We start from the raw sequence: 18,462 nt of genomic DNA, 5'->3' as shown, positions 1-18,462 counted from the left end.
TTGGTATGGTTTAATAAAGTTTGTTTGAAATTGATTAAATAATTTGAACTAATTTCATATTAAAAGTATGTATTTGTTTTGCATATTTATTTGAAAGATATTTTGATTGATTTGATAGGGCTATTTTGATATGCCATATTTTGTTTTGAGGAACCTTTTGCTTATTTGGGGTAGTAGCCTAATGTGGAATTGATGGATTTATGTTATGGCTTATTTGTGAGAAGACACTTTTGTGGTTTGGCATTCCTTGGGAATGAAGATTCGTGCGTGTTATTCACTCACATGGCATCACACTTAAGTAACCGTTCTTTTTGTTCTGGTTGATATTATTTCGGCAACTCTGTTCTGGTCGATATTAATTCGACAACTCTGATAGAAGCTTCTGATTGATTGGTGTTACTGACAGGTAACCACATATATTCTGTAGGCTACACAAATAATGCAACCTCCCACTCTGATTTTGAAAGTATGAATGAATGTAAGATTGTTTTTGATGATTGAAGAATTTAGTTTATTCAAAAGTTTGAAATTTGTACTAAATGTTTTAGAAGGACTTTTAAAAGTTTTGATCTGTTTGTGTTTTTGTTACACATGTTTCGAAAGGAAAAATGAATTCCAATGTTTTATATGGTAATTGCTTATTGAGTATTTTTGTACTCATTTTTCCATTTTCTAAATGCTTTCAAATGAAGACTCGAATGACTCTTCAGATAGTAATTGAGGAATAGCGTTTTGGCATGAGGAGTCGGAAATCTTTAATATTTACCATTTTTTTAGCTTACGAGAATATAGTTAGTTTTGCTAGTTATTATTTGGCTTTATTATAGTATAGGTTTCCGTTTCAAAGTTGGACTTGTCCCCTTTTTTTTTGTCATAGTATCAAATTAAATAAAGACGTTTTTCCTTTGGTATAGTGTTTATTTGTTTAGGCTTCCGCATTATTGTTAGAATGACCGTATTAGAAAATAGGAGTTGTTACAAGATTTTGTGTTGATCGTGAAGCAAGAGATCAAGAACGATGGAAGGATCCTCCAGCTCCAAGCCATGCGACAAAGAGAAGGGGAAGAAGAAAGTGTTGTTGCCCCAGCCAACTAAATCGGGTATGATTTTTCTAGAATCACCCGGAACGAAGATATTTTTCGATTCTAATGATCCATGGGTGGTGGAATGTTTAAAAAAGTTTGAGAGATTACACCCTATTCTAGGAAAGAATCTTCCCATAGATACTAATTCTGAAAAAATCAATGCAGAATTGCATGATGCTAGGGTTAACAAAGAAGGTCGTAGTGAGAAGAAATTAAAAGAATTTAGCAAGGTCTATCTTCGAAAGAATCAATCTTTGGATGAGAGAAGTGCTGCTTTAGATGGGAAAATTGCTAGACTTGATGAGAGAGTGGACATTGAGAATAAAAAGAAAGAATTTAGGGATAAAGAGAATGCGAGACTTTGTGCCAAGATTGCGGAGCTAAATGTAAAATGGCAAGAATATATGGAAAACTCAAGGGTGTGAACATATACGGTGAACATGAGGGAAATAATGTATATATATATACCACATATATCTCATATACTTGGTATCTTTTATATATACACCTAATCCTTCCACTTAGTATTTTACAACTAGGGTTTCTTACTTAGGTAAAAACCGGTTAAATGAAATTATCTAAGTTTATTAGTTTGCCCGATATAACTTTTATATTGTATTTGTTTAACACTGATATTTTAGTTCATTAAACACTTTAACGAACTGACCACATAATTGCATGCTATAAAATTAATTATTAAAGACCTAGGGTTTGCATGCAATTCTTAATTATAGACTTTAATTTCTATTCACCAAACTTATAACACTTACAAATTTAAAGAAATTGAAACTATAATCATGCATCAATGACATACATAAATATAACATTTATATTTACTAAAGTAAAGTCATGCTCAATGCAACTTTATTTTCATCTAATGAATACAACACTTATATTAATTAATCATAAAAATAAATCATGCTATCATACATTATAACTATTATATACATATGATGCATGAACGTGCTTAACTTATGGTTGGATTGTAAACTATATAGCATACTTTATGCAACATATACAACTAATTAAGTATACATTCAAAATGCATAATAATTAAATAGCAAAATAGACCGATTTTTGGCTTCCTATAAGAAATGAAACAAAAAACAAAAAACAAAAATTATATCTATATATTTAAAAAAAGAACACGGTGCCTAGGCACCCGGACCCAGCACCTAGGCACTTCCCCCACTGCTGCAAGCCCGAGCTCTCGGGTTTCTGCAGCTATGGCACCGCCTAAGCGCCACTGTCCGGTGCCTAGGCGCCGCTGCCCAGCGCCTAGGCGTTGCCCCCAGTGCCGAAGCGTTGTCTGCCCGATTTCTTCGGTTTTTCTTCACTTCTCTGGTACTCTTTCACAAAAACTCCTTGCCATGGACGATACGAACTTACAGACTCGATTTACAGGATTAAACGCAAAAAACAGCGGGGTTTTATACTGATTGAATCAACGAAAAAACTGTAAATCTAAAGCCAAAAACTGAAAACATCTATTTGCAAACCACATACATGAAATGTATAGAAACACCAACCATTCTTTTCCTTATTATTCAAAATTAGATCGAAAGCAGAACCTGGCTCTGATACCAATTGAAGGGATCGGATCCCGCAGCGGAAGCGCTCGAATGCTTGTGCTTCGATCTTGTTTTAGAATTACAACAAAGAAAAGACATAAGCATGAGTAAAAAGAAAGTTAGTGATACATACCTTTGAAGACACATCTTCAATGTAGACACCAACGCCACTACAAAGTCTTCCTTGCTATCCTCTGGATATTAAGAACTCGGTTTGTGGGAACCGTCTTATAATTGAAAGGGAAATTGAGAAATCGAGAGAGATTTTCTCGTTAGAGTTTCGGAAACTCTATCAACCGACGTTCGGGGGTTCGAAAAGAAATGGGAGAACCTCACTTTTATAGGGAATGAGGAGTGAGGGGCAAGTCACCACTTCCCGTGGTAAGTGGAAATGGTGGAAAGTGAGAGGTTTTCCGCCCATTTTTTTTCTTTTATTTTAATTTAAAAAATAATTAATTCAATATAATTTAATTAATTTCAAAAGTGAATTATTAATTTAATTTAACCAAATTAATATATAACATTAGTTTAATTAAATCATATCAAATTAAATCAAACTTAAATTAATAAACTATATTAGAATCAAATTCTAATATTTATCTCTCTCATAATTTTGAATCCAATTCAAAATTAACTTTATATTATAATATATCAACATACATTACATTAATTGCATCTCATAAAATTAACCTTAATTCCCTTTAATGAAATTGAACAATTCAAATTCTTTTCAAGATTAAATGTTCTAACTATCCTATACGAGTTAGCAAGGGGACCTAATGAACCTATAAATCAAAAGCTCAAACGATACGAGATCAATTGATTAAACTCATTAACCAAATGAATCAACATTCGTTAACTGTTGATCACTCCACTAAAGACCCACAACTACACTCTTCTCATTGTAGAATATTTTAAGTTCACAGATTTTGATGATTTACGGTAAGTTAGTCTTTCACGAGTGTTCATAACCATAGCTGGGTCAAATTACCGTTATACCTCTGTGTTACATATTGTACCTTAAGTACCGCTGATTCTCTAATAAACAATCCAGTTATGGTCCAACCAATAACCGGAAGTCCCTCTCGGGTCAGTGAGAGGGTGGGGCCCCTTGTTCAAGTCCCAGAGTCAGCACTTAAGAGAACACTCATCTACTTACCCACAAGTCGGGAATGAGTGAATTCCATTTTGTGTAGTTATGTTCTCAGCTCTCCACTTGGTCTCATCCCTAAAATGCTAGGAATATTGAGCCAGCAACTCGGGCCACTCTCACCCATACAAATCAAAGGATGAGCCCTAACAGGCAGGAGTCCATAACTCACTCAGGATTGAGATCTAGTTATCCGGTCAGGCTATTGAGTATTAATCTATTAGTTAATGGTGTTACAACTAAAGATTAATTATTTCGTAGTCCGGTCTTATACAAACTCATTGTATAGGATAACTCCACTCGCATGGTTCCACACGAACGACCTGGATCAAGTCATTTGTAACTATTATAAAGTGGATCGTATCCATAGTGTTACCAGGATAAGGTACCCAACCTTATCCATATACTATAGACCCTTTAGGTTACTACTAGAACATTATCACCTGTATATCGAATATATACTATATATATACTGTATATCTGTTATATACTGTTCCAGTTACATGACATAACCTCGGATGTTAGTTTATTGAATTTGAGTTAATGCAATTCTAAGAGAAACATCAATAACAACTTTATTGAATGAATATCTGTTTTATGTTTATAAACCACGAGTTTAGGGCATAAAATCCAACACAATGACTTTGAGCCGTTGCAAGATTTTGACAAAAAAAAAAAACATCAGAAAGAAGTATCAATGTAAAGTAACATAGTCGAGCAGCGGAGTTGAAGATCGCCTAATTGGTCCCTTCTTGGTTATCACCAACGGTCCGACCCTCAGCTCGGACCTCTTTCTTTTCTTCTTCATCCAATTCAGCTTCATAGGCCTTGTAGATAGGGGACAGGTCCAGGTTGGGCGCGATCTTCCTCACCTCGTCAGTGGCTATGTCAAAACTATAGTTATCAAAATTTCTTACCAAATCAGAAAATTCTGGCATGTCTCTTATTGACTTTTCCAGCTCATCAAATGAGGACCATTTCTTGACCTTTCCTTCGAGAGCTCGAGGGGATGGATAGTAGCATTTGAAGCGGATCAGCTCGGGTGGGCCCTGATTATGCTTGTTTACATGCGTAAAAAGAAGGTTTTAGATGCTATTTTTACTATGTTTTAACTTTGTTTCGGACTTTTGCTCGGTCGTTTGAGTTCTAATTCATGCAAAATTCATATATGATGGTTTGTGGTTGGCTTATATTGTATTTATGACATTTTAGGACCATTTGGGAGTGCAAATTAATCAAAAGAAGCAAAAAGTCGGAAAAACCTACATGGGAGGCGCCAAGCGCCTGCGTGCCTGCAGAAAAACTGGTTTTCTTCCAACTTTGCCCTTAATGAAACGCGTCTTCCAATGCGTTTTGGTGGTTCCAACCGATGCATACGTGTAGAAGAAATGTTCCACTATCAGTTTGAGCACGATTTGGTCAGTCAAAAGAGTTGGAAATGGGTGATTCACTATCGTTTTAGGACCTACCTAACCAAGTCTGCACAGCTATAAATTCCAGCAACTTCTCCACCAAATTCATCAAGCCTTGCTTCCTTCTCTTGATCATTTTTAGTGTTTCTTTGTTGCTTTCTAAGTACTTTTGAGTTGCTTTCATTAGTTGCTTTTGGTTTTTAAATCCCGAGCACTTTACATTCCTTTATTGAGCTTTGTTTTGTTTACATTTGTACTTAGTTATTTTCTACTTATTCAAATATATAAAAATCGAGCACTTTGCTTGTCTTCCCTTTGCCTTTACTTTATTTTTAGTTAAGAGAGTTGTGTTTTTGAAGGAAAGAGCACGTGACACTCCCCCTTGCTTGAAAGAGAAGGGCGAAGCTCTCAATCCCGAGCAAAACTCTCCGTTAGTTAACTTTTGTTTTTCACACATGCATTCCAATTTCAACCATTTTACTTGCTGTATTTTCTTCAATATGTCTTTCTAAATTCCCGTCTCTAGCCCGGTTATGGATAGTTAGCCTTTTATTTCTAATAAGGGTTCCTAAAAAGTAGTGTTTTTGCTTTCCATTCATTGCTCAACATGTTTTCCCAAAAAGTTAGGATTTAGAGAAGGCCACTGTAAGTCTTAACAAGTCAATACTGAAAAGGTTGCTTATTTGCATTGTTGAGTGGTTAAACCGAGGAGAGGAGCGCCTTAGACATAAGGGTTCCGCTTAAGTAGCCTAGACATAGGACCTTAACCCGAGGTTGCGACTATTTCCATCCTAAAACTAAGATATCTCTCATAATAGACATATTAGGGAATGTCTTAGGACTTTGAACTTGCTTAGACATAAGTCAAGTGAGAAGTGTAGTCGTTGGTTTCTAAAGTAAAATGCATATTGTCCTTAATTCTTTGTTGGCTAACTTGAAGTAATTCGGGCTAGGTTTTATCATTATAAGTCCAAATCCCAAATTCAAAACCATTATTTGTGACCACTTCCCATTTTACAAGAATCACTCATTTCAACATTCACTATTATTTAAAACTTTAGAGTTTGGAAATTATTTAGAAGTCCTTGAGGATCGATACTTGGATACTCCATCCATTTTATATTACTCTGACAGGTGTGCGCTTGCATCTATATAATTGTTACCTCGCTTAGTGCGTGCGTTCAGAAAAACGCCAGTCAGGCCCTAAAGACCCCTATGAGGCACGGGCTCCGGGAACGGGAGTGTGTTAAGCTATCCTGCACTTTTCTCTACCGCTCAGAGCAGTCCCCTCAGCAGGCCTCTTCTTGTTCAGGACAATATACAACTTTGAAACCATTTTGTCATGTCTGGAGGCTTGGTTCGAATCGAGGCTGGCAAGGTCGCACTAACGAGGGTTGACGTTGTCAAGAAGACCTTCGTACCAGATCGACCCTATAACGAATAGGAAGTCGTAGACTATCTCAGCCTGATAGTTTACTCGAGCTGGAGGACAGGGGATGACTGTGCAAAAACAAAAAGTTAGTACAGATACAAGTTATCTACCCTATGCTAATGACCACGACCTACTAACACCGTACCTACTTCCCCAAATTGGCTAGGCACTTGACAGTATGGTTCACCATCCCTAGTGACCAACCAGCCCCCCGACACGAAAAAGCATCTGTTCTGCCAATGCTTATTAGCCGAGGGGGAATCAACAAGTTTGCAGAAGGTATTCCTGACCGATATGTAGTACTGACCAGGGGAATCTTTGTATCGTTTGATGAGGTGGGTGGTGAAGAACAGACCTACATCTAGTAATAGACTCTCCTCACCTCCACTAAAACCCCACCAAATGTACCATAATCCAAGCTGAATGGCCCAGCCATTAGGGTTAGCTGTGCCGGGGCCAGGTTGGTGGTGAAGAGGATGTGTTGTATAAATGGGTGAAGGGGAAGCCGAACCCCACGCTTGAACATTTGAGGGTACATACCGACCCACCTCGGTGGAGGGTTGTCTAGGTATTCCCTGACCTAAGGCGCCTCATCCTGGTGCTATCGGGTATTATATATAAATCACGGAGTTCTTTAAGGTCATCCTCGGTACAGATGGAATGAAGATGTTCTAGCTCGGGCTTAGGCTTCACACTAGGCTGACCTCGGCTAGAGGTGGATGGCGAGTTCATGATAGGCTCTTTACTAGACGAATCGGATGCGTCGTCTCTCTGACCCACATAAGACCTAAAAAATATTCCCACTAACTCGGTAGAATAACTCATGGAAATAATTAAAAAAAAAGAAATACGACGAACCTAGCGATAGTTCCGAGCCGAGGACACCTCGAGAGCGAACTAAAGTTTGAGAGAATTTCTAGAATTTGCTTGGAAAAGAGAAGAATGAACTTCACTATTTATAGACCTTGATGAAATCATCTCAACCTTTCCTCAAATTAAAAATCAACGGTTCAATCCATTCCTACCAAAACCAACCAAGCATAACGTCATCATATGTCAACTCGACCGTTTGAATTCCACCCATTTTGTTCAAAGTTTTAGATCATCATGCCACTTTATCGTGACACAAAGCTAAACTGACCCAGCGCCTTAGCTCAGGGGGGAGCCAATGTTGGAGGTGATTTCCAACATCACACGTGCCACATCTTGATTGGAAGAAAAAGCTACACGTGGCTGATAGATTATAAAGCCAATTTTCACCACCTCAGTATGGAAGTTTAATACTGAATCAACGCTGAGCCAACTAGGATTCTCTTGTGTCCTATTCCCATTCTTTGGTTGAACCGACATGGATCTACTCGGCTCAACCCTATATTCCAACAGACTCTACGATAACATGCTGTTAGGGTTGATTTTTTACTGTAGAAACATGTGTCGGTAGGCCCTGTTTGACCACGTTTTTTATCCCTTTCCCATCATTATTTGCCAAAAAGGACCAAATATTCTTAAAGTAGAACATGCACAGAACATTTATGCATAAAAGTCAAACTATAGTACTTTAGGAAAAATATGAGGAAAATACGGTCAAAGTTGGAAGAAAATAACAGTTTTATGTTTTTGCAGAATTACGCCTAGCGCAATTTTGGAGGTCAACATGGGCAAAACGCACGTTTTGATTAATGAAGGGCAAGGAGGGTATTTTCCACATGTACAAACCAACTTAAAATCGTGAGTCCAAGTCCAAAAGGGTTTGTTAAGTGAATGTCAACCATTTCCACCTAAAATGGTGGGGAGTTCAAACAACCCAAGGTGCTATATAAGAAAGTCGTCCCTCCATCAGTAAATCATCCCTTCCTAGCTCGTTTTCAGCTTCATTTACATTCTATCTTCGTTGTCGAACTCGTTCTTAGTCTTAGATTCAAGTTTTAGTTAGTATTTCCTTCTATTTTCGTACTTTATTGCTTTTAATTCAAGTTCGATCATTTGTTCTTCGTTTATTCTGTTATTCTTAAGTTCTTTAGCGAGTTTACACTCCCCTCACGCTCGAGAGAGAAGAGGCTCAAGCTAGAACTCATTGTACAGCTAGTTTATTCGTTTTAATTCAACGAAAAATACTTCTTTTATGTCTTCGTGCATTTTCTCTCCTTTAAAATTTTTTTAAATTAGTTATCAACCTCTTTGTGGAATGCCTTAGTCAAAATGATTTGATTTTCAACACGCTTGGAATTTGACCAGAATTGTGCCTGACACTTTTTTGGGTTGGTTTCTAAAAACTTCTCTTTACGTCTTTTTTTCATCTGGCTAGTGGGAACTTGATTTATACACTGAAACCCAACCCTGAGAAGGGTGAGTTAGGTAAAATAATAGAAAACCAATATGGGATGTGACTTAGACATAAGCGCATAAAATATAGTCCTAGACATAGGCCCTCTAACCCATAAAGCAAATGAGTTGGTAATATTCCCTATGATTGTAATCACACATAGACGTATGATTGTAGGTTACCTTAGCCTCTGCAACAACCAAAAACGATAGTGAAAGAGTAGAATTCAGATTCCCAAAAAAAAGCTAGAATTGCCCCTGGTGCATTTTCCCAACGAAGTGTGTTTTCCATGTTTTGCATCAAAACTAAGGTAAGAATTAAGCAAAGAGGTTGAATTTTATTAAATTGCTTGATATTTAAAACCTCAAACAACAACATTTCATCATATTTGAACCATTTCACGACATTACTTGATTTTGAAAAGCAACAAGTCCCTGAGGATTCGACCTTGGATTACTTCAAACCCAACCTCAAACCTTGCCGAACCAACCTTGCACGAGTCTCTAATCTTTTTGAAGGTAGAGCAAGTCCTAACACATGCCGAGATTCATGGCTACCTTAAAGAGACGTTGAGGCCCTGTCAGGGATCTTGTCGAATAGTTTGCCTATAAATGAAGCCCATTTTCCCATTTTCCAGGTACGCGAACACAGTATTCATCTCTAGATACTGCTCGGATTCTTCATTACTTGGACGTCAGAGTGTTTTTTGTCTTGCAGGTCTCCTGTCCAGCTCTCTTAAGCTCATCCTCCAGGTCATCTCCTAGTCCGACCCGAGGTTTACGGGTTTGGTAATTTTTGTGATCAAACACAGTGATGGCCAAGTTTAGTCCAAAAGCTGAAAATCGAAATTTAGCCCAAGGTGCTGTCGATTTGGTTGTTATTCAACACCTGTTGTTTGATTTACGAATTGGTTTATCCCGTGCACCTATCCTGTGGTGTGATAACTTAAGTACAGTGCATTGCATTTAGGTTCGAATCCAATGCTACATTCTCATGCCAAACATGTAGAGATCGACATTTACTTTATACAAGATTTAGTACTTCATCATATACTACGTATTAGTCATCTTCCAACTTCAGCACAATTTGTAAATGTCTTCACAAAACCCCTGTCAGCTGCTCGATTTCTTACCCTTAAACTCAAACTCAATGTTCATCCTTGATTGATCATTGGTTGACTGTGAGTATTAAAACAGCTCACTGAGTATTAGTTTAGTCTTTTTTAATTCAGTTTTTAGTTTTATTACTGTTAGTCTGGTATAGTATCAGTTGTGCCTCTCGTACATACAATGGGTTATAAATAACACTGCCTTGATCTTTCAATTAATGAGGAAAATTTATTCATTTTGTCTTTTTTGTTGTAAAACTGAAAAATTATTATGAAGTTTTTACATTTATATAAGAAGTCCAATGGCACCCACGATTTCCAATATATTAAAACGTTGACACATTTCGCGTAATAAAAAGTAATGAGTTTACTAAAGGAAGTTGGTTGTAAGTGAGATAGTAAGGCATCTTTTGACTTGATAACTAGGATCACCTCTCCGTCTAACTCTATCTTAGCAGTGTGTAACAATATTGTCATAATTTTGTTGCTATATATTTGCTGAGTATGAAAATGCGTGAATTCTCACTCTTTAGTTTAAATACAGAATATGAAGTTAGGGTTGAGTAAGGTTGGGATTTGGCAATCATTTTATGTTTTTCAGCATGGCCATTTGTAATTGTATAACTTCTAAATTAAAGCTATGTCTTCGCAAATCTTAGTCAAATTCTAGCCTTTTGATCAATAATTTAGAAGATATATACATATACTACCAAACAAACACAAAAAAAAAAAAGAAGAAAAAAAGTAAATACCTTTGCAAAAAAACAATAAAAAAAATAATATCACATTTTAAAGCATAAAGCTAAAAACAATAAGTGACCACCAGGCCTTCGGAATTCACATGTCAAAAATCATATGACCTATGGATAAGAATCGTTAGATTTTGCAAATCACCCACTGTCGGAATACATCATCCTCCCCACCTTGAAACTGAATCCTAATTAATTTTTGTTGATATCCATGAGTGTTCGACACAACTTACGTGCATCTCAACTAATCTCATGAGACAGTTTTCTGATCTTACAACATTTGATGGTGAGAAACACATAAGAATTAATTTATAAGATGGATAGTCATCATAGAGTATTATAGTTTGAACTTATTGCTTTTCAATTTATCTTTGTCTCTTTAGACCAATGAACAGCTGTAATGATTAATTGAATTGTAATTAATTAAAATGTTACGACTGCTCCGCCAAAGAATACAAAATATTTTAGTTATACTTTATATAAGATTGTCCATTGGATATCATATTTCTCCAACTCTTGATAACATAAGGTCCAAGCTTAATTTCATTACAACATTAACACCAAAATCATTCAAACGCAAACAACAGCAACAGGATATAATATCACACGAGCAGAACAGGAATAGTGTGGTTTGTGAAACGCATTTCCGTTGCGTTGCAGGGAGCACACACAGCAGAAGATAATGGTATACCTTTCTCAACTATTTTAAGCCACCGTCGGCCAAAGTCCCGACTACTATTATTTAGTCCATAAATCAATGTTTGCCTAACGATTTTAGTTGCATTGAAAAAAAAAAACGTTAAAAAATCTTATAATTCCAGTGAGGTCTCCTAACTACTACATGGCCAAGAGACTTGGAGAATTATCCATCGAGATCTTGAGTACTTGACAGCATATTGTGAACCAAATAAGTGAGGAATACTAATAGGTGACAATCCAAGCATATGGGCTTCTCGGGCCTCTATCCACTTGAATCTAATTATATAATTAATTTCAACCTAAAAAAGAAAGATCAGATGGATAACCTTTGCGGTCAATTAATACTCACCAAAACTATAATAATTAATAGGAAACTCACCAAAACTATAATAATTAATAGGAAACTTCAAAAGTTTTGTAACTATTTATTTCAAAAACGTGATTAAAGCTTATGATTCCAGTAGCGCAATTCAGAGTCAGAAAACGAAAGGAGCGTGAGCATGACGATCACTGCAGTAGAGACCAGGCCGCTGAGTGAAGCCTTGGCGCTTGAGCTTCTCCCGAGCCGCAAGAACGAGCTCCCGGTTGGTAACTGAGCCATCGGATTCGGCAAGAATGGTCTGAATTGCATTGCTGAGGGCTCCATAGGAGGCAGCAGCATTCCCCAAGGGAGTGGCATCGGCCGAGGTTTGGTCCGTTTGGCAGCCACTGATCAGAATCCCACCATCAGGAAGCGCCCGCTTGGCCGATCCTGCATACACTTCATTTTTCGTGCCCACTTGAGTCTCCAACGCAGGCTTCACGTACCCTTCATTCTCTTGCAGCTTCTGTTTCAGAAATTCCTGAGCCAAACCCCCAACCATTCCCAACAACCCTCCTCCTCCTCCAGATTGCCCACTTTCCAGCTTCTCCATGATCACCTTCATGAACTTCTTCACCTTCGGGCTCGCGTCTTCGCCGAACACGTCGAACAGCGTCGGCCGCAGCTTCCCAACGTCCATGTCATCTTTCCCAGTTTTCTGCTTCAGGATGTCTATGAGAGTGGGGAGGGGTAAGGATCTGCTTTTGACGTTCACTCGCTCCCCGTTGGAAAGCTCTAGTTCTCTCGGTTGAGCGGCAGCGGTGGCGGCAGCGTCGTCCTCGCGGCCGTGTTGGAATGCCGACGGGACGTGGATCCCGTGAGTTTCTAAGGCGCCTTCTACGCTTTGGTCAATGAAGTTTCTGAAACCAAAACGGGAGGTGTTTTCTTCTTCTTCATTGTCGTGCTTGGCGTTGGTGCTCTCTCCTATTTGCTCCTCCGCATCATCGATGAGACCGCCGCTGTGGCAGGAATCTGATACGATTGTGAAGCGGCATCGCTCCGGAACCCGATCTACCAGCTCCCTGAAATCGTTATCTGCTTGCACCAGAAAATGGGATGGAATTGGGTGAATGATAAAAGATTTGTAGACTAGGGATAAATTAATTAAGGAAACACCAATTTGGTCCCTCTTCATTGCATTACATTGAAAAATACCTGGCTCCTTAACAGTAACAAGAAATCTTGTCCTTGTCATCATTAAACATTTGACCAGAGAGAGAAATAAAAAACAAATTTTAGTTTTTAAATAGAACGAATTGTCCGTTTTTTAACAGGGGTTGAGGACCACATTAAAGAACCAAACATTATCCAACAATTAATTATAGAGATCAGAGAGATGGAAGACCGGTGATAAGGTTCATATCGGTGGGAACAATGCACTCGTCGTAGCCAGTGTCGTCGTCGTCCCCGGTCTCTGCAGGAAGGCGGGTGCCGTGGCCACTGTAGTGGACGAAGAGAATGTCGCCTGGATGGGCGGATCCGACCAGACGGGCAAGGGCGGAGCGTATATTCTTGCCGGTGGGTTCGGTGAAGGAGTCATCGGTGTCGAGTAGGATGCTGATGTCATCCTCGGAGAATCCAAAATGCTGGATCAGACACTCATGCATCCGTTTAACGTCGTTCATGCATCCCTTCAGCTCTGCATTGGTTCCTGGGTAATTGCATCCTATTAGAACGGCTTTCTTTCCCATCCTCTGTTTTTTCTTTTTTCTCTTTTCAAGAATTTGATTCCATTCGAACACCCGCTTTGTTGGCACCAATATAGATTAAATTAGACCAATATATAGATTTGTGGACAAAAGTATTGAGTGAGCGGATATTAAGGGAGAAAAGTAACTGCAAGGACCAGAATGGTATTTATTTATTTATTTATTTTTTGTAATTGAGAATTTGTTTACTGAGTATGTAATAGATAATTAAACCTAAAACTAAACAAATCAGTAGGTATAGAAGTAATAAATGTTAGAAAGAGAAACTACTTAAATTAAAATATATTATAAAAAAATTATTATTTTCATTATACTTTCGATTGCAAGGACCAGAATGGTATTTATTTATTTATTTTTTTTGTAATTGAGAATTTGTTTACTGAGTATGTAATAGATAATTAAACCTAAAACTAAACAAATCAGTAGGTAAAGAAGTAATAAATGTTAGAAAGAGAAACTACTTAAATTAAAATATATTATAAAAAAATTATTATTTTCATTATACTTTCATCGAATAGATAATGTAGTTTTGAATATGTACATTAATATGTTGAAGGGGATATATATTAAATCAATATAGATGGGATCAAGGAAATATTTGGTGGGACGGGTGGAAAGTATTAGTAAGGATCTCGTTCAAAACTAAATAAGGTATTTAACAAAGTTTAGAAAAAATGGTTACTTTAGAAAATCCTAGAGATTAAAATTGATACTGTAAAAGTTTGGCGATGGGAAGAAAAATCTTAAAAGTAAGAGTATATTTATTTAAGAGAAACCATATACATAGGTATTGCCTCACCACAGTCAGGTGGGAAAATACCCTTCATATTTCGGTAACATTCAAAGAAATAGCATAATTGGCCAAATGGGAGTAATTTGATTGTGACCTAGCTATGTCCTTTATGTTCGAAAGAAAATAGTCCTAATTGTTGGAATTTACGAGTTAAAAGCGTTGTAATTCATGTTTTTTTTTTGCAAAGGTAAATGTATTATATTAAACAAAAAAAATAGATGATCTCACAGCTCGAGATCGAGGTACAATACCCAAAGGGCAAACACAAGACAAAAAGAAAGAAAAGTAAATCAAGTAAACAAATCTCAAACCGAGATAAACATACGATAAGAACTCAAACAACAGCTCCGATTGTACAACGATAATAGACCTCAACTTTCAAAGCGCGCAAGAGTAATGAAGGCGATTGGCCCACCCACCTGCATTAACTATAGCATTACTCCCCTTTAGATAAAAGAAACAGCCGAAGTCCATGGCAAGCAACACACATGATGACGAGTAGACTTCCTGTTACTAATGTGACAAACCCAAGCAAGCTCAATAGATATGAAACCCGGTTAGAAGAACCCGCCGAAGCAATCATGCCAAACCAGACCTCCCAACTAAAGGGGCACTCAAAGAATAGATAATCCTGGGACTCTATACTGGCACAAAATGTTGGGTACTCTATCCTAAAACTCGTAGTTTGTAAACAGTGAACATTAATGTGAGGTTATTCAGACAAATGTTGTTAAATGAAAGTGAATTTGTTTTTTAATAAATCCAATAAACTACAAACCTTTGGCTATTATAATGAGTACTTGGACTTTATGTGGAGACATAAACTGGATCAAGTTCAAGTAAATAGCCTAAACAGTCTATAATACATGGATCAAGTTGGGTACCTTTTCCTAGAGACACTATTGAATACGGCACGCTTTATGATTGTTACAAATGTTGTAAGGTGTCATAAACGAAGTGATCCTGATTCGTTCGTGTAGAAACATGTGAGCGGGGGTGTTCTACACCATGAGATTTTGTAAGACTGGCCCTGAAATAATCACTGTTACGTATTAACACCGTTTACGGATAACACTGATTAATTTCGTTTATCGATGACCTAAATAACTTGATCTAAATCATGAGCCATCTATGAACTCCTATTTATTCAGGATTCTCCCTTGATCTGCATAGGTGAGAGTAAGCTCATCTGCTCAATATGCCTCCCATTTCAGGGATAAGACTGGATAGATAGCTGGGGACATAGAATTAGCAAGACGGAATTCACTCCTACCCGATTTAGGGATAGTAGAGAGGTTGTTTCCTTAAGGACTGATCCCGGGTCTTGAACAAAGGGCCCCATCCTCTCACTGGCCCGAGAGGAATCAGATTTAGTGATTTGATCCTAAATCAATTGTTCATTAGAGGGATAGTGGTACTTAAGGAGAAAAGATGTAACTCAGGGGTAAAACGTTTTTTTTGACCTAGCTGAGGTTACGAACGGCCTGTGAAAGATCAACTACCGATGACGGTTATATCGAATGGACACAAATATATCTACAGTGAGGGGAGTGCATCTACAGGCTATAGTGGACAGTTCTGTTAGTTAACGAATGTTGATTAACTAAGTTAAAAAGTTTGACCGGTTAGTCTCGAATCATTGGAGCCCATGATCTGTAGGTCCAATTGGTCTCCATGCTAGCTCATAAAGGATAAAATTGATGAACTAGGTGAAGCAAGAATTTGAAGTGTTCAAATTCGGTTTTTAAGAGAATATTGTATTTTATATGAGATATAATATATAATCTAATTGACATTTAATTATTACGGAGAGTATAACTTATTTAAATTACTTTTAAATAAGTTCAAAGCATGAAAAAGAGTTGTAATTTCATTAATGTGATTAATCAAGCTTAGGTGTCAAAGACCAATTAATATGAGATATTGATTTGGCTTGGTTTTTGTTTTAATAGAAAATTGATATTTCAATTTTTGTTTTTATAAAAATTAGTTTTATCAAAGTTTTATTTAAAAAATCAAGTTAGTGGAAAAATCCAACTTCAAAGTTGGATTTTCCCACTAACTAGTGGTTTTTGAAGTGTTTCTTCAAGGCAATGACACCTATCTTTTACATGCTAGTGGAGTTTGAAGTGGAAGGCATGCAAGGCTTGTCTTTGTATGCATTTGGTCTTTATATAGGTGATGGAGATCACTTGGATAAGGCTAATGCTTACTTGCATAAGTGCAGAATTTTTCCACTTAAATTTTTATTGTCTTCTCCTAGCCATTAGTGTTTTCCCTTTGTTTTCACTCAAAATTCGGTCCCACAACCGTGTTCATCAACCCGAGGATAGCACGAATTTGTCGTTGGTGGTCCCATTGAGTTAGGAGAAGAAGTTATAATGGAGGTTTTCAAAGGTATAAAGTTAATCTTTTTTCTCTTTACCTTTTCTATCATTTTTCCAAGCATGCTTATTTTGGTTAAATTGCTTCATTAAGTGTATTACGATCCTTAGCTTCCGCTGTGGATGTCTAAGAGTTCCATCACAAAAGACATAGGCAGCAGGAACGAAAGATTCCCAGCGACATAATCGATCCCCCGTAGCAAGCCAATCACGTACAGCCAACCAAGCAATGAAAGAATGCTTTGAAATATTCCCACTAAACCAAACCAAAGAAAACCAAGGAATAGTAGGTCGGGCTTGCTGCAACACACCCCATGCACTTGACACCGAGAAGAGACGTGACGACGGCAGTATCCAACTTGGCAAATCAACCCTCGCAACTAAAACCTACAAAGATGAAACCTTAGAAAGCAACTGTCGAATATCAGTCGACCCCCGAGGCCAGTGCCATAAATCATCAGGAAACATAAATTAAGCAACGTTCGCCTAGGACGAGCTTGCAGCATCATAAATAATCGGATCATCAAACGTCAAATAAATCGGACCCCCGGAAGCCAAGCGTCATGCCTCAAAAAACAACGCTGACCATCTCCAAATAGCAAACTGAACTAGAGGCCAAAAAACATCCCAGACAGAAAGAATATCTCACTAATACCAAGAGAACTGAGGCGAAGCGAAGCACAAATAGTCCAAATACAATCCCTCTGAAGAATATAAGCCTCAACCTAAGCGACCCAAAGAGAGCTAGCCCTCGTAATGAGAAGCCAGAGTAGCTTCATTATAGTGGCAGAATTCCAAGAGGCTAAGTGACGCACACCTAAACCACCCTCCTACAAAGGAATACACACCTCAAACTAAGGGTTGTCGAGACCCTCCAAAATAATTACTGATTTTACTAAATCTAACTTGCAAAAGTAATGAGACCAAGTCGAATCCCAAAGGAACTAATGAATTAATTTCCCAAAGTTAAAAATGGCGGGGTTTTGTATTTAAATTTTTTAAATTGAAAAAGATAAAGTAAAAGGAAAATGAAAGTCAATCTTACCAAACTTCCAATCCAAAGGTGTGATTTTCATCCAATTGTAATCTTGATCATAGGCTTTACAAAAAATTGATTTTGTGATTCAAGAACTTAGTGTTCTTACTCGGAACAATCGTGGTAAGTTTTAATTCCCTAATTTAATTAATTTAGACCAAACATCAAAATTAAATTTTATTAATTAATCAACTGGGCACGATAACATTCCATATTAATCAAAGAATAACATTAAGGATGATGAGAATGACTAAAGCAAAATCAATTAACTTGAGATAGCTGAAAGTTAATTAATTTTGTCTCGTTGTTTCCTTAGAGTCTATTATGAAAGCTATGTAAACATAGAAAAGCCATAAATACGCACACATAAGCCAACTCCTTGCTACTTATTTCAATCATTCATGACAAGTATGGATCACAAACTCATGGGTAGCAGTACAACAACTAATATGAATTAAGGCGTCAATTTAATTAATATAACTGTTCAAAAATAATAAGAACAAGAAACAAAGAATACTTGAAAAAGAATAAATCTCTATCTAACTTGAGCCTCCCAAGCTTACAATCGAACTTGAATCACCCTCGAGTTGGAAGAATTAAAGCCTAGCTACTCATGGTGGAGGGATCGAACTTGAATTTAGGACAAGAGA

The 18,462-nt window shown here is 37.3% G+C and overlaps 1 protein-coding gene across 1 annotated transcript; it reads right to left on the bottom strand.

The window, feature by feature from the left end:
• Positions 1-11,741: 11,741 nt before the first annotated feature.
• On the bottom strand, positions 11,742-13,631 carry LOC111024367 (metacaspase-4). The gene is made up of 2 exons (XM_022302022.2): positions 13,236-13,631; positions 11,742-12,925 (listed from the first exon to the last, which is right to left on the bottom strand). Exons 1-2 carry the CDS (start codon positions 13,579-13,581, stop codon positions 12,006-12,008), a joined length of 1,266 nt encoding a protein of 421 aa, XP_022157714.1. The 5' UTR covers positions 13,582-13,631; the 3' UTR covers positions 11,742-12,005.
• Between the last annotated feature and the right edge of the window lie 4,831 nt (positions 13,632-18,462).

The sequence above is a fragment of the Momordica charantia genome (genome assembly GCF_013281855.1).
Source record: "Momordica charantia cultivar OHB3-1 chromosome 7 unlocalized genomic scaffold, Mcharantia_2.0 BLBB01000007.1, whole genome shotgun sequence".
Taxonomy (NCBI): Eukaryota; Viridiplantae; Streptophyta; class Magnoliopsida; order Cucurbitales; family Cucurbitaceae; genus Momordica; species Momordica charantia.
Note: the sequence above shows the minus strand (reverse complement) of the source record. Positions and strands in the feature narration are given on the sequence as shown.